General features: G+C 40.6%; 1 protein-coding gene across 1 annotated transcript; it reads left to right on the forward strand.

Moving 5' to 3' along the window:
• The first annotated feature begins 6946 nt into the window (after positions 1 to 6946).
• LOC141472659 (solute carrier family 2, facilitated glucose transporter member 11-like) lies at positions 6947 to 16221 on the forward strand. The gene is made up of 12 exons (XM_074159816.1): positions 6947 to 6970; positions 8515 to 8613; positions 9155 to 9315; positions 9942 to 10066; positions 10851 to 10980; positions 11123 to 11271; positions 11864 to 12051; positions 13117 to 13227; positions 13304 to 13405; positions 14548 to 14623; positions 15558 to 15685; positions 16015 to 16221. Exons 1-12 carry the CDS (start codon positions 6947 to 6949, stop codon positions 16219 to 16221), a joined length of 1500 nt encoding a protein of 499 aa, XP_074015917.1.
• Positions 16222 to 16601: the final 380 nt, after the last annotated feature.

Genomic DNA, 16601 nt, shown 5'->3' on the forward strand with positions numbered 1-16601 from the left:
TATTTAAAAATTTCAAATAATGTGCTTGCTACTTCTAAGGAGTAGCCACAGAGGAAGCTCTGATATTAAAGCACCAGTGTGCGTTCCAGCAACTGAAACCTGGGTTAGATTTTTTATTAGATGTGGTTTCACTCTCTGTATCAAAATAGGGAGCACTCATGCTACAAAACATTCCCATTCATAGGGACCTCTCCTGTTGAGTCATTGAAATACTTAATCCATCCACTTTAAGTGCTGTCCAATTGCTGCAAAAAATATCTGTCAACAGAAATCATATGAAGTAAACATTAACCTCAGTCTTAGAGTCAGATTATTACTTAAGCAGAAGGTGCAGAAAAGGCATGACAGAAAGCAATTCCTCGGTCTAACAGCGTTCTGTCTGTCTGGGATCAGCCACCCTTTCGATATAAGATGGAAAAGCTCCTTTCAGAAGTGGTGAGTACTACAGCTGGCAGTATTGGCTGTTAATATTAAGCTGTCAGAAGAACTGAGAGGTTATCTGTTGCAATTACCATTCCTAAAGAAAATACAATATATATGTACTAAACTATTTTCAAAATAATGGAGTAGACAGTGGATGCTCTTTAAATAATCCTTCTAATTTTGTTACTATAAAAACTAGATCTAACATTTAAAATACAAAAATCAAAAGACACAGAATGAACTTCCCGGACTATATCATCACAGAAACTTTGAAGGAAGTTCCATTTGAGTAGAGGAACTGATTTCTTAAAAAAGTTTTAAAAGTCCTCTAGCATTTAAATAGCGAGGCGTTTCCATTCGGTTTTCACTTGCTCCCACACCTTCCCATGTACAACTGTGACATTATTAAGTTTTCCTAGCTAGTAGCATGATAGTGATTTGAAATCGTGCATTTGAAAATAAAGATTTTGTGGATTGGTTAATTAATTAATATGAAGAAGATAAAAAAAGATGTTATAATCCAGAACCTTTATCTGGCTGATCTTTTTTGCAGTGATGCTTTGCACATTCTGCAAAGATTATTTAAGCATCATAAAACAAGACGATCTCCTAGGAATGCAGGGACTATGATATCACCAGTTCTTCTGTGATGAGCTTGTACTATTCCTTGCAGATTCCGTACCAGTGGTTGTTTGTAATGCTCTTTGTGTTGGGAACTGGCTTTCAAATCTCTATGATCAGCTACTCAGTCATGGTAAGAAAAGCTTTAAGCAGATACAGCATCTTCAGGAATCATTGGCAGTGGGGTCAAAATGGAAAGGATGCTTCCCAAAATAAGTTGCAAAGTGTTTCCATTGACTCTCCGTTCCCAGCTCTTACCACCACCCCTCTTCTCTGCAGAAGAAAAGAATTAAGAGCTAAACTATAGCTCCCTGTGAGTGGGCATACATGAGGAACAAACGCATCAGTATCTCCATTTAACAGATGTTAACATAGGCAATCGAAATTTTCAAAACATGTCATGTAAGGTAATTTAAAATGAGCTAATTTGGGTACCACAACCACCTAACTGAAATAACAGAGAGCTTCCTGGGAGCTAACTCATCTTGTCAGCAAACTGCATAAATTATCTCATCAATTTACTACAAATTCTTTCCAACAAATCTGTCCAGATACAACATGTCCTTTCAATTCTACATGAAAACACACATGCATACAAGCACAAAGCCCTTTAATGGCTAAATACACTACATTATCTGTGCAAGGAGCTTCCAGTGATTGCAATCATAGTTTCTCTGTTCAGGTTCAGGGACGGCATTTCCAAGGTGCTGTAACAAGAGCCGTGCAGTCAGACAGGGAAAGAGAAAGATTAAAGAATATATCGATGTTTTGACAACCGTGTTAATGAGATTTTACATATTAGCAAATGTGAGACAGGACCTTATTTTCTGCAGGACTGTGGACAGAAGATACAAACATATCTCACTGGTGCTCTCATTCCATGCTACCCTATCATGGTACCCGAAACCTTAGGGGAATAAATAATTAATAATCTAAATAAATCTGCATGTACAAATATTATGGTTCATGAATAGTGCAATTGTATCACGCTTTCCTCTTTGTTCTGCACAACTATGAAGAAACTGGGTGAGGGAGAGTACCAGGCAAAAGCCAACAATCTGCAAAAGCAAAAGGCAGTGATGGGAAACATCAAAATTCTGAGTGCACTGGAAGTGATGGAAGATCAAACTCTGTGCTGGCAGCTGTGCATTTCCATTATTGTGATCATAACTCTGCTGTTCTCTGGCATTAATGCCATTGGGTATCTTCCCCTCTTTGTGCACTAAAGCAAGTCTTATGTGTCTGTAAGAAAATTCTGCAGTTTAAGCTTGCAGGCGCTATAAAAAAGTTGTATTTGGGCAAGCGTCATGAGATTTACACCTGGCCATCAACTGGCTGCTGATGTGGCTTTGGATGTATTTGCCCATCCATCTACCACTCTTTATTCGGAAAACTGGCACTCGCTCTTGATCTGGCAAAGTGCTGTACAAATGCACAATGTTAATTAAGAAGAAAAGTTTTGAATTATGGACATTTATTCTGCAATAATGCTGGAGGACAGACTGGCTTGTGTATGTTAACTTGCCCACAACAGCTCCTGTGCCCCCATACCTCACTGATTCCAAAAAGACTAGCAAGGTGCTGCCTGTATAGAGGATGAAAGCTTATGCTTTTTTTTTGCCGCTATGCCTTCTTCCCCCATCCCCTTTGCGGCAGTGCTTCTATACAATTTGCAGCTTCCCTAACAATGTTGTAAAGGGGTATTTCTAATGCCTGAGCTTCCTGTTTGAAAATAAGAACAGTGTGAGACCAAAGGGAACACAAATATAACATTTATTTTCTCCCATGCTGTTCTTTTACCAGTTTGCACAGATTTCACAACATGGTGCAATTGCAAGTGATAGTACTTCTGAACTGCGCTGAACAGACATTAAAGCCGTGGAGTAGCTGACTAGAGAGACGTATGGAAAAATACAAGGTAGGATTAGTGTTCACTACTGGCATTGTATCAGATCAGTACTGTATTCTGCTGTGGTAGCTTCTACTTTCACTTGTCAATTCCTTCTCGGATTTTACTCTCCTCTTTCTCTTTTTCATATCTCTCTTCAGAAGTCTGAAGCCTTCTGCACATACAGAATTATCTGTTGTCATGTTGGTCAGTGTCACTTTGTCTTTGCTTTTCATTTGGCAGGAACCAGTCTCAGCAGAAGCACAGCATTCCAGAGGGACTGTTCATCCAGGTTTAAAAGCATCAGTCTTGGATCCCTCTGCTCCTCACTTACGAAGTCCAGCCAGGCTCACTCAGATTTAGCTTCTGTGTTTCCCGCAAGAAGTCAGACCTCCATGGGTAGTCTTCCTGGGCACCTTCACTACTTCATGGCTTAAGGAATCTTTCCATTTCAAGTGTTCATCCTCCCAGGCTTCACAAACCCAATGTGCCAAACCTCAGGAGGCCTGTTCTCCCAAATGCTTACTATTGCTGTGCCTCTTGCTGTTACTGATAAACCAGATAGTATATGATTAACCCGCCAATATTAATGTTTGCGTGTTATTTTAACCCCATGACAAGGCCTCTCTCTCATACTTCTGCAAGCAACATCTCAAATTATTTTGACTACTCATCCTGCCCATCTTTTACTCAAAAGGAGAGATAAAACAAGTAAGCTAGGCATTTTTCTCTTAGATTCTCATCTTGTACTACTGCTTCAGTGTCATTGCTATGACTGACACCTCAAGAAAAAGTTGGAAATTTAGGGGCCATCCAGCCTTACTTATTTCAGTACAGGCCCATACACCAGGGCCAAAATATCTCTTACAAGGCTGCAGCTGGCATCCAACAGAACTGAACACAAGCAGTGGCATCACCTGTGTTAGAGTGTCTGGGTTATGCTTCTGTTCAAAGGAGGTTATGTTCTGTAAATATTATGGCTTCAGTAGCTGCTGCTGTTTTCAGGAGAGCTAATAAAACTGGCTGGAAGACAAAGCACAGCCTCTTTGAGATACTGCCTCCTAGAGCTGTCTCATCCCATATTCTTATCTCTTTTCTGGGGCCTGCCTGGACACCGCAGGGATAGAATAGCTGTATCAGTAGTGAAAAGAAGAAGGAAAAAGCTTCATGTGAATTCCCTCCTCTTCCTCAGGGAATTCACCCATTATTAACACCTCTTCACTTCTCGATGTCCAACACTAGATGATGATGATAGGTGTGTCTCTTGTTTTTCTGGACCACAGAGTGACACTTTGCCATCATTGTCATCACTTTGTCATCATGTTCAAAGTGCTGTAAAAGGACAAGCAAAAAAAAAAAAACAAAAACCCAAAAAACCGCAAAATTATCTTTCTCTGGTATATTTCCAGGAAAAACTCATCTCCTTCTGCTTCTTTATCTTTACTGGGATCCTCATCAGCTCAGGCATCTTCACCTACCTCTTCCTTCCAGAGACAAAGGGAAACTTGGTTATTGAAATAACTGAAGAATTTGGCGCTTTACATTTTAGGAAGAGACCTCATTCCTTTATTTACAGGAAATACTTTTCTTGAGAAACACATTACCTACACTAGCTTCTAACTGGTCAGCAGAAGGACCATGTATTAAGTAAGGTCATAAAGGACCTTGATGCTTGCAGATTGCAAAACAAAACAAAGGCATATTATTTATTTTCCATTATTGGAAAAGACATAAATATTCCTTCATAGACACAAGTGGAATCTTCATGAATTAAAGTCACTCTCATACCACCTTAAAAACCAGAGAGCAGTCAATAATCAATAAGTCATCATAAAATATGTGCTATGCTAAACTTAGAGATTTCACTTAGGAAATGTTTTGTGCCTAAATGTCTTCTTTGTTCTAGTCTCTGTGATTTTGCTATTCAGAATTTCATTTTGAGTTTTGGATTATAACAAACCCAAAGTCTCAAATCAAACCTAGAAGAAACCACTGAGTTCCTCTCAGCGTGAAATTAAACTGCAGATGGCTTCAGTCATCCACAATGAGCAATATATTGTCAATCAAACTGGCTTAGAACCAAGCCCAGCGTTGAGCCCTTTAGAGAAATTTATATGACACAACTCATGAAAGTGAGTTTCAGTGTTTGTTCATTTCACAGCACCACTTCTTACAGCTCTATATAAAACAAATTAAAAGTTCTTGTTAACCTGTAATAATTCCTTAAAGATGAAAACATGCACAACTTTCATAGCATAACAGAGTTTTGCCTAGAATATAGGTGATGTTTTTAACAGAAACAGTCAATTCCACTGACCTGACAAAAAACAAGAGGTAAACTCCTAGGATAAAATCCTCATAAAATTGCTGATAAGGTGAAATGATACCATGCTATACATCCATGTGCAGTTCAGAATCACCAGAAATCCCCCAAAATTTCCCCAGAGAAATTTCATTGTCAGTTGGTGGAATCTGATGCTCTTTGAGATCCTCAGTAATTATTTTCAAGAATCCTTATGACATAGTCCTACGAACACTTTGATACAGTGTGAGATAAATTATGTAATAAAAAGGAAACATTAACATTTTAAAACCGTAAATAGTCAATAGCTATGCAACTTGCATTTTTGTCCAATCAAAATGTTACAATTGTTGGTGTTCAAGAGAAAATACCTACAAAAATGCCAAATCATTCTAAATGCTATTGCATGCCAGAATAAACAGCACTTGCTATGCAGTTATATAGGCAATAGTTGGAATTACACAAGTAACCAAGGTTTTATTATTAACATGCATTTTTTCTCATTTCTTTAGACTCACAGTATTTGCAGTAAACCCCTCTGTAAATAATTCTGTGTTTTATGAACTGAAAGTACAAGTCCTGAGAGTGAGCTTGGGCTTTTACTGAGGGCTTCAGTACAACCCCATTGCCCCATCTGCCCCCACCCCAAGCCTTGGGGGTGAGGGAAAGTCACTTGGCATGAGTAAGAGTAAGCAAAAGTCTTTGAAAGCAGGAATGACATGAGAGCCCCAGGCAAACATCTTTCTTCTAAGTGCGGTCTCTAGCAGAAGCTGCATAGAGGTACAGTTCCTCACAAGAGAGGAGCCTCTGGAAGCCAAAGTTACTTTTCAATGGCTGCAACACTGATTTTGGGTTTGTTCTGTGTCTGTAACACTCAAAGCTGAAACCTGAGAGATTAAGATCCCAGTTGTCCCATCCCAACTCATTAGGGAATATTTACCGACTTTGGTTACTCTCATGAGCAAGTGGGTCTTACAGGTACTGGTTGTTTCAAGTGGTGCCTTCAGGACCAGATGCTCTATTCCAAAAGCCAAGGCACAATATCTCTTACTGTCTTTTTAGCACACCTGGTCGACAAACATCTGCATAACGACCAGACAAGAAATAACCTCCTCTGTACAGTCTAACAGATAGATAAAGCAGTTAGACTTTGAAATTTGCTACTTCTACTTCAAACCCAATGAAGGGCTGCATGCTTCAGAATTGGTCTTTTTCATCTAATAAACAATATTTACTATACCAATGAAACTGAAGACCACACACTGTACTTATTGATAAATAACAGTATCTAAACATCATACCAGCTGCTTTTTGCTTTGTGCAGATTACAGCAGAGATACTCCTCGGTCTGCATCATAGAAGTAAAGTATTTCACTGTTCCTAGAAAACTGTTTAGATTTTTTTTTGCCTGAACTGCTCTCCTCTCCCTTTCCAGAGCCCTCACTACCCCCAAGGTGCAAACTTCCTCTGCTTTGAAACTTTCCCCCTGTGTACTGGACCAGATGCAATTATTTCCTGAAATATTTAATCCGGCAGTGTTAACTTTGGCCAGTCGAAGTAAATATAAGTGAATGAAGACAAAATAGTAAAAATTTAACTCTGGTCCCTGAAGCCAAATGCCCACTGCCATACCAGCAGGCAGGAGACAGAGACACAGGCGCCTGTGATGACAAAGACACATCATACACTGGACAACGAGCCCGTAGCCAGAGATGACCGGCTTCCTATCAGACCTGGTAAGTACTTGGTGGGGTATTTACATCTGGGACATTTTTGTCTGCTACTAGTGTTTCAAAGAAAACAAAATCAGTATCTCAGTAAAAACAACAAGGCTCCTATTCACTAAAACCATCTCAGAAGTGGTTCTGCCCACCATTTTGAGATATTACAGATGTTTGCATTTCATTCGCTTTGCCATCTATCTTTGTCATGTTTTTATCAATATGTTAATGTTTCTTAAATGTTTTCATTTACTGGAAAATATTTGCTTACTCTCAAGCGTAATTTGCTTTGCTTACCTGCTGAAAAAAGAGTTTTGATAGATATATCACAAATTATTTAGTGCAAGAGAAAACAGGCAAAGGTTTTGAAAGGCAGGGAACAGGACTGGATGTTGGCAGCTGTGGCATCTTGATAGGGATGTTTGTGGGAGCCTGCAGCATTTATTTCCTGGCTATGGCTGAGTCTTGAACCCTCCCACATCAGTGACGTACTTCCAATTAGGACAATGTCTCTTTGAGAAAGAGCTCCAGCTCCTGCTGCACACACTTAACCTCTTGTCCAGGAAAGAGGAATATGGCAGAGCGCCTCTGAAAGGCTGGCAGGTGTTCATTCATTCACAGCACATTCGCTATGTCCTTCTGCAAAGGCTGCTGTCGTGTAAACGCCGTGCTGGTTTTCTATTTTTGGATCTGTAACCAACTAGAAAAAATCAAAGTGGGATGCCTGTTCTCAAAGCTCCCAAGAGGTTAAGATGACCATGCTGCTGGAGACAGGCAGGAAGGGCAAGAGTTCAAAACTGGTGTTGGTAAGAAGAGCTAGAAAAGACACTGTCCTCCTACAGCGCAGTTTGAGCAGAATCAGGGCAGAAGGGAAATTCTGCCCCAAGACTTTGCCTTGCTGTTCGCTCCTCTCCATCTAGGTAAAAAAACCATGGATTTCCAAAGGCTGCCACATTAACAGAAGCCAGAGTGGAAAAACATGCTACAAGCAATATCAGTCTCTTTTTTTGCCCATTTCAGACTACTTTTCTAAAATTTTAGCTGTTGTGGCAATTCCAGGAGGCTTTGCCACAAAACTTGAGTTGAGGGATCTCTTCCCACTATTCAGGGGCCTGAAGGGTAGCGAGCTGTTCTCTCAGGCAAGATGGGAAATGTTTGGACACAGAGGGCCTGGTCACTACTGTGGGCACAGGTCTGAGTTGCAGATAGCCTGGCCACTGTCCCAAGAGCAGACAGGAAAGTAAGACCTCCCTCCCCAAAACCACTCTCCCATGTATTAGCCCTGGAGTGTGGAATGATCTTCAGCTTGCTACTCTATTGACTAATTATCAAGGAGGAAAGGGAAATGTAATGGTTTCCATAGCTAAAGGCTGCATTTCCTTGAGTTGTTTGTAGGGAAGTCACAGGAGGATGTATACTTCACACCAGGGCAAGAAGAGGGAATATGCCTAATTGCAAATCCCTTGAACAACTGAGATGTTTCTGGAGAGTGAAAGACACATTCAAAGAATAGCCTGATGTGGCTACAAGCTTAAAAAGATTTTGTTTTACCTCTGCAGGTACAGTACCAGGGGCTCTTTCGAATGATCACTGTCCTGGGGATTGGTGGAACATTCCAAATTGGCTTTCAAATTTCTACAATCACCTATATGTCTCAGGTAGGCAAAGATGCACGTGGCACACTGGATAACAGTGGCACTGAATCTAAATTCATGCTTGAGGATGCTCCTCTCTGGCAGTCAGCAAGGGTTTAATCACAGTAGTCTCCTCTCACAAATCTTTCCCATTACTATGCTATCATGTAAAGCAGAATGTGTCAAAGTGTTGAAAACAGAAGAAAAGAGAGACCTGTAAGTTGTTGTTTGTATGTTGTTTATAGAACTGTTCCTCAGAAGGCGCACACTGACGGGGGAGGCCTATAAACCTACAGCACATGTGCCTACTTCAGTGGTCTCATTTGACACTATTCTTCACTACAAGTCTGTGCCTCATTTTCTCAGATTTCAAGGACAAAACAACAAAGAATGAACTCCTCCTAATGGCAAAATGAACACACCATAGTCTATGACACTGTCTATTAGCTAATGCACATTGAAATAGCGACTTCAGCTGAAGCCATAAAATTATGTTCTAAATATAATAAAATACATGCACTGGAGTCACAGTTGTTGTTAATGAAAATTCTTTTTTCTATTTCAGCATGTTAAGGCTTTCATTAATGAAACTTGGCTAGAGCGCTACGGCTACCCCATCCATCAGGATAACCTCTTGTTCCTGTGGTCTATCACTGTGTCCATCTTTGGTATAGGAGGTCTCTTGGGTTCTTCAGGAAGTAGATACCTAACTGTCAAGTATGGCAAGTAAGTATGTTTAAAGACAATTTGTAAATTGAATTTTAGCTTAAGAAAATGCCAGTTGAGGTTTAGAAAGTGAGACAGACTTTTAGGCTTAATCATGGCTGTAATACAGCCAGCTTAGCAGTGGTGTCAACAGATTTTGCTGCTTCTTGCCCTTGATCTGTGGCATGGGGTAATCAACTGGGCTGCCAGCCTGTCACACCAGACACAGTTACTCAGGTTGTGTTAGTCTTGGCAAGGAGGAAAGGCATGCCCCCAGCTGAAGAGAGAATGGGTTTCTTGGAGGTGCTACTCAAAATACAGCAGCATTGAGATGCTCCTAAGTGTTACATTAATGTGTCTCATAATGGATTTTCAAATGCAGAAATGCTTTAAGACTTTTCTCTGCTTCAAAACCCAGAAACTTTCCCCAACTTCCAGGTTTAGCCATGTGCCAAGGCACAGCATGAGTCCAGAGTACCCAGTGCCAATAGTGTGGAAGGGTTTATTTTCTCCTGGTTTATTATACTTATGTATAATTTCACAAAACTAGCAAGACAATTTCACCCAAAACATCCTACGTGCCAGGAGCTTAAGTGCCATCTCCCTTCTGATTTACAAAAATTCTTTTTACTTTCTTACACTTACAGAAAGAAATGTCTCTTGTGCAACAATCTGCTTATGATAGTGGCAGCATCCATCATGGGATGCAGTAAAATAGCCCGGTCCTTTGAGATGATTCTAATTGGACGTTTCATGTGTGGAATAAGTGCAGGTAAGTGATTTCTCCCAGAGATCAGCAGGCTCTCCCAAAATTTTATATCACTATTTGCTTCATGCAAAGATCTTATTTTTGTTAAAGAGATTGCATATCTCCATTGCTTTGACATCACATAAAACCAGGAGCTGAACACGTTGCTTTCAAAACAGATAAAAGGGGCTGTGACCACCATATCAGGAAAAAACTCCTATTCCCACACTAGTTTTCAGCATGTCTGTACTTCATTAATACCTGGAAACATCAGCTCTTCCTGAAGTCATGAAAATAATTGCTGGACGGTGGAAAAGAAATACTTGTGTCTCCCCCCAAATCATGGACAAATCAACATTGAGTATAGCACAGTATATTTTAATCTCCTATGGATCTACCATACAGCTATTCTATAACATTGTGTCAGAAAAGGTTGAGATGATGTGGGTTAACTACAAGCAAACTAAATACTTCTAGAGAGTTAATTATTCAGCGCCTTCATACTCTGTGTCCTTTAAAACAGGCTAAGGCTCAATACTATGTTGAGGCTACACCTACACCCCAAAGGGAAAACTGTACATTTCTTAAGATTGGAAAACTGTCCTGTCCACAGAGGACAGGAATCAAACACTTTTGTAGAAAGGATTAGAAAATCCAGTACTGAAAAATCTCATACGTGGTTTGAGGTATGAGCAAAAATTTGGTGCACGAGGCAGCTATATTCTGTAATGCTTAATTATTACAGGCAATTTTATTTCCAGTGCTTATGAATGTCTTTTTTCTTCTCTCACATAATTCTCACCCCAAGGTCTTTGTGTTCCTCTACATCATCAATACGTTGGGGAAATTTCCCCTAGGAAGCTACGTGGATTTGCAAACTCTACTTCCTCTTTCTTTTGGTCACTGGGAAAAGCCGCAGGGCAAATTTCAGGACAAAGGTATAATACAATTGAATTCCCACCCAATTGATTTCTGTCTCTCTACCTTTTGCTTCTTCCTCTGCTTTTCCATCCATTCTTTAATTTCCTCAAAACCAATGCAGTAAACTTTTATTCTACACACACATTTTATCCCCATCAGGGAGCTGCTGGGCAGCCAGTCCCTCTGGCCCATGCTGATGGCCTCCTGTGGACTTCCAGCACTGGTCCAGCTGGTCACTCTGCCCTTCTTCCCTGAGTCTCCACCATATCTCCTCATGCATAAAGGAGACCAGGAGGGCTGCAAAAAAGGTAACTGAGGGCTCCAGGTTCCTGCTCCTCACTTGACTTGTGATGTTTGCTTTCTTTTTATGGAAAAAAATAAGTAGGACAAAGTTTTTCCTTGCTCATTTCTAAGATGACTCTGTGAATACCTACTAAGTATATTTTTGTTTTAGTTCCCACATAGAACACGAAACTACTTCTCTTTACAGTTCTATATTACAAAACCTTTTGCATTCAGCTGACACCACTCATGCAGTCAGACTGATGACAAATGATAAATGGCTGTTTGCACTGCAGGGTTCCACAGGGCACCCCTCAGCTCTGGTTGTTGTTTGTGTACCCTGCTGATACCCTGACAGAAGGAGGAAGGGAGAAAAGTGGACCCATGGGCAGGGAGGGACTCACTGTGCACCCCACTGGGCTTCTCTATCAGAACAGGTCCCTCTGTGCAGGAGGGGACCAGGGCTCTGGAACGCTAGAATATCTCTGCCTCACACCACAGCCACAGCCCATGCATGCTGTGCTGCTAAGCACGTGCATCACCTACTCAACAAACTCCTTAGGCAACAAACGAGAGATGAATTAACATGGCAGGTCTCACTCTCCTTCTCCTTCACAGCCATAAGGCAGCTTTGGGGTGAAGGCCATCACCAAGCAGAGATTGATGACATCATGAAAGAGAAGGCAACAATGAAAAACACCAAGATCTTGAGTGTCCTGGAGCTAATGAAAGAACCAGCTTTCCGTTGGCAGCTGTACATGATAGTTATTCTGACCGCCACAGTTCAGCTATGTGGCATCAATGCAGTTGAGTGTATTTCCCCCTTAAAGACTCAAAACACTTATTGACAACCTTAAAGGAGACATCTTTGCTCCCAGGAGTTCCCTCCATTTTTCTCAGACTTCTCAGGCCACAACTTGCTGTCTGCCAGCCCTGCTACAGGGCAGCAGCAGCAGTCTGCAAAGCTTGCTTGGGCTCTTCATGTGATATTCCTTTGCCCAGCTCTTGGTCCTTGATGGTGTCACCTTCCTCAGTAGTTAGGCTTATTTAACAGCCATTTTTGGAAGCTGTTACAAGGCTCCAGAACCCGCTCTTACAAATGAGCCTACCCTATATTGGCAAAATCTGCAATGTAGTTTTATGTTACTGCTGCTATTTGCCCCCTGGCTCTTAGCATCCTAAGATGTTGGGATGGCAGTATGCTCACTCTACCTTTAAAGCTAATCAACGAGCATGCTCACTGTTCTGGCAGCTTCTGCAGTTCTCCTCCTCTTCCTCACAGCAGCACTTGTCTGGGATTATTTTGAAGCCACAGCTTTGCAATTGCCTGCATGATTCTTCTAACATCACGATGAAGCAACATCTGCAAACAAAATGCACAGCTGAGTCTAACAAAGCTTAAACTGGAATCTTTATCATCTCAGCATATGTCCCAACAGTAGCAGAGATACTTGAAAAGAAAAGATGTTTATTTTACCCTCTCACAACTCCGTAAGACACGCTCTTCTTTCTTGAGAAAAAAGAATATATCCTACAATAATGTTTCTGGATGGTCTCTAGAAGTGATGAAATACCTGGGTGTTTCTGAAAGCACCTAAATCCAGACTCTGTAAACCTAATTACATTGCAGCAGCTGGAGGTCCTTTTATCTCAGCATTTTATCTTTTATAAAACTAATTAATTAATTACATTTTACAATGTTTTTGTCTGATAAAAAGTGAAAACTACAAAAAAAGTGTAGAATTCTAGCTCACTCCAAAGCTGAGCGGCATGTTCCTTGGTTAGCAGCTCCTATCTAGGGCACTGTCACACAGGCATGGGTAAGAAATCAGCTATTTTCTTCTCTTACTGTTTTATGGGTTTTTTTCCAGATCTATTTTTATACTTTTGAAGTCCTCCAGGCAGCTGGCTTTGATGAAAGAATGATCTCCTACATGACCCTCTCTGTTGGGCTCTCTGAACTTGTAGCTGCTGTAGTCTGTGTAAGTCACATTACAATGGGAATGGGTCACAGTTTGTTCTTTTGGCACTGGCACCAGTATGATTTCTGTCCTTCAGAGCTCCATCATTGAGCGACTGGGCAGGAAAGTGCTCCTAAGAGGAGGCTATTTGATGATGGGTTCACTGCTAGCTGGGATCACTGTGACTCTCTCCCTACAGGTGAGGAAACTCTTCTCATGGCAGATCTCTTTCCATTATCTATTCTATTTCTAATCTCTGCTTACAGGCAGGACCATGCTACTGAGAAAGGAAAGTGAGGCTTAGAAGTGCCAAAATAACTTCGGTGTTAACAGCTTACCCTCTGGGACAGCTAGAGGGGAATATCCTAAAGATCAAGCTTGTCTATGCGTAGGAGTAAACCCTCTCTCAGCAAGTACTCTCTTGTACTCCTGCCTTCCTTTCAACATGATCCCATGAGCTCAGCAAGGAGTACATAAAACACTTAGAGACCAGCACTGATTCCTGATTTCTTCAGACTGCCAGGACCAAACAGTGGCCAGCATGGATCAAAAGACAGTCCTAAGAAAATGGCCCTTTCTATTCATGCAGTTTTTAACAAGTAACCAGAAAAACCCAGAGTCTTTGCATCAGTTAATTTGAAATTTAACTTTGCTGCAGAAGATATTGGGAATGCACATATCTGTTCACAGACTGTAGACCAGTTCAATTCTATAAAACTGTGTCACGGCTGTACCTTCTTCAGAAGCAAGTCTCCTGGGTTACCGGTATTCATCCAAAAGCTGCTCTACAGATACTGCTGTAAAATTAGCCTTGAAGCAAGGTGGCAGCAGACTTCCAGTTTTGCTTCATTCATGAACGATCTCAAACATAGGAGAGAGAAATCTTTTTCCCTAAAGTATCAAGTCTTGTATCTTCTTGACTAAGATCTAGGAAAGTTCGTTTTCAGTACCAGTTATCAAACCTATCACTTAACAAAAGTAAAGAAAGATATGATTTGGCGTTCCCATATCTCTAAGTATTGGGGGAAGCACTGTGGGGTCAAGAACAAAGGAGGACAGGGTGGAAAAGTACTATTCAGGCTTCCTTTAATTGAATCCTTCCAAGCTTGACAGTTGCTCTGCACTAGCAAACCTGCTCCTCTACTCACCTAACGAAAACCTCACTGCTCTGTCTACAGGAAAAAGCACTCACATTTCTCTGCCAGTTCCCACACACTGTATATTTTTTCTTGGGGTCATAGTGCTGGAAAACAAGCAGCATTTCTCACCTACGGTGATTTACAGATTTCACCCAGAAGTTTGTTGCAGTTTTTTGTTTTGTTTTGTTTGTTTTTTCCCCAGGACTGGTATTTCTGGATGCCATACTGCAGCCTTTGTCTGATTATTTTGTTTGCAGTTGTCTTTGGAGTTGGGCCAGGTAAGTACTCATTCAAAAGAAATAAAGGAATTGAGTCATGTGAGCTTATTAATATGGCTAGGAAAATACTGCATAATATTGCATAACATTTAGCATAAGTAAATTCATTTAACCTAATCTTGTAGTCATTTAAACATCATGGGTCCAGTCATTGGCCACAAACTTGAATGCCATCAGGTTTGGGTTTTGCTAACAAGAGGAAAGGAACACAGCAAAAAGCACTCATTGGAAAAATACAGCAAAAATAGAGCAAAAGCAGATGGGTAAAATATTATTATTTTTTTAATACTAAAAAAAGAAAAAGAAAAACAATAGTTCTTTTACATTGTGTTGTATAATGTTACAACTTATCCCACATAGACAACAGTTCAGAAGACCTAATTTTGAGTAATTCTTTTCCTAGCATATACTACTTGTTCCTCTTTAATTAGTTTTTTTAAAGCCTATTCATTTTTAAAATATTTGCCTTCCCATATGGCAGGGTTGAATTATTTTCCTAACTCAAAGCTGTCAAAGTCCTGTGACTTCAAAACCTAGCTGAAATACCCAGAAAGTGAATCCAGGAAGATCCTTCACTAGTGATCCAGCAGTATCGTGCTGGGAATTCTTGTTAGTAATATTAATTGTTATTCCATCCTTACACAGCTTCTTTCATGAGAAGATGTCAGACTTTCTCAAGTGTTAACTACTTAATTCTTGAATCTCCCCAATAAATGTATTTTAATAGTTTACCACTCTAATAAACTGATGTCTAGCAGTTTATAAGGTGCCGCAAACATTTTCTTTTCTAAAAAGGAGTGACATACTCAAGTCTTTTGAATGCCAGTATGTGACAGTAGCATCTACTTACTGACTGTGTAACAGTAACACTCAGTCCAAATGTTCAAATCAAACACATCAACAAGTAATAATTCTTATTCTTATTTCCTTTCAGCTGGTGCCACAGTTTCCATTAGGGTTGAAATTTTCAAGCTCTCATGCAGACCACCCGCCTTTGTGATCAGCGCAGTTCTGAACTGGCTCGGCGTCTTTGTGATCGGAACAACCTTCCCATTCATTGTGGTGAGTGACTTTCCCTGGGACACTCTGCAGGGACACTGAGCTCAAGTCAGCCATGGGAGCAGGAAGAAGAGCAGCAGCAGATGACTATGCCATGTTAGTCTAGAGTGGCCTTGGCACCTGTTCTCCCCTGTCCACTTTTACAACTGAAGGTCCCTGATTTGCCCAAGATACTTACTCAGACCAAAATATTTGTTAAAGGCCAAAATGCAAACAACTCCATATCAAATTCAAAATACTTTGAGACTCAAATGCAAAAACTGTGCCAAGAAAGTGACAAAAGAAAAGATATGCTCCTCTTGTTCACTTTCTCATTTTGCTCTTCCCTGCAGGAAAGACTCAAGCACTTCTGCTTCCTCATCTCTATGGGGGTACTTTTCACTTCAGGGATAATTATCCACCTATTTCTTCCAGAAACAAAAGGGAAATCCATCGTGGAAATCACAGAAGAATTCAATAAGCTAAACTTTAAAAAGAAGCGTATTCTGACAACTCCACATCATGTCACAGAGGATTACACCTTCTGCACCAGGCTTTGACCGGCCATTAGGGGGAGTCAGGCTTTCTTAAAAGGAAGGAAAAAAAAGACATTTGTCGTTTTCTGACTAGCAAGTCGGTCCAAATGCACTGTCAGCTTTCATATCTGTCACTTACGAGGTTCCCATTTTGCCAAACCAGCACCTTTCTCAAGCACTCCACTCTGGGCAGCTTAGAAAAGGGATGATGGCTGATACTAACAGGATAGACTTGTGTGAATCATGAGTATTTTGGCTTAACTTGCTGATGTGTAAATCTCTTCTTAACAGAGCAACTAACACACACTGAAACTACATGTAGAATTTATAAACACTCTGCTGACCACAGAGAAAGGGAAGATCTGTGATTCCCTCTCTCTCTGTGATTCCGAGTGTGTTTTTAC

Source organism: Numenius arquata, chromosome 16, assembly GCF_964106895.1.
Source record: "Numenius arquata chromosome 16, bNumArq3.hap1.1, whole genome shotgun sequence".
NCBI classification, from domain to species: Eukaryota; Metazoa; Chordata; class Aves; order Charadriiformes; family Scolopacidae; genus Numenius; species Numenius arquata.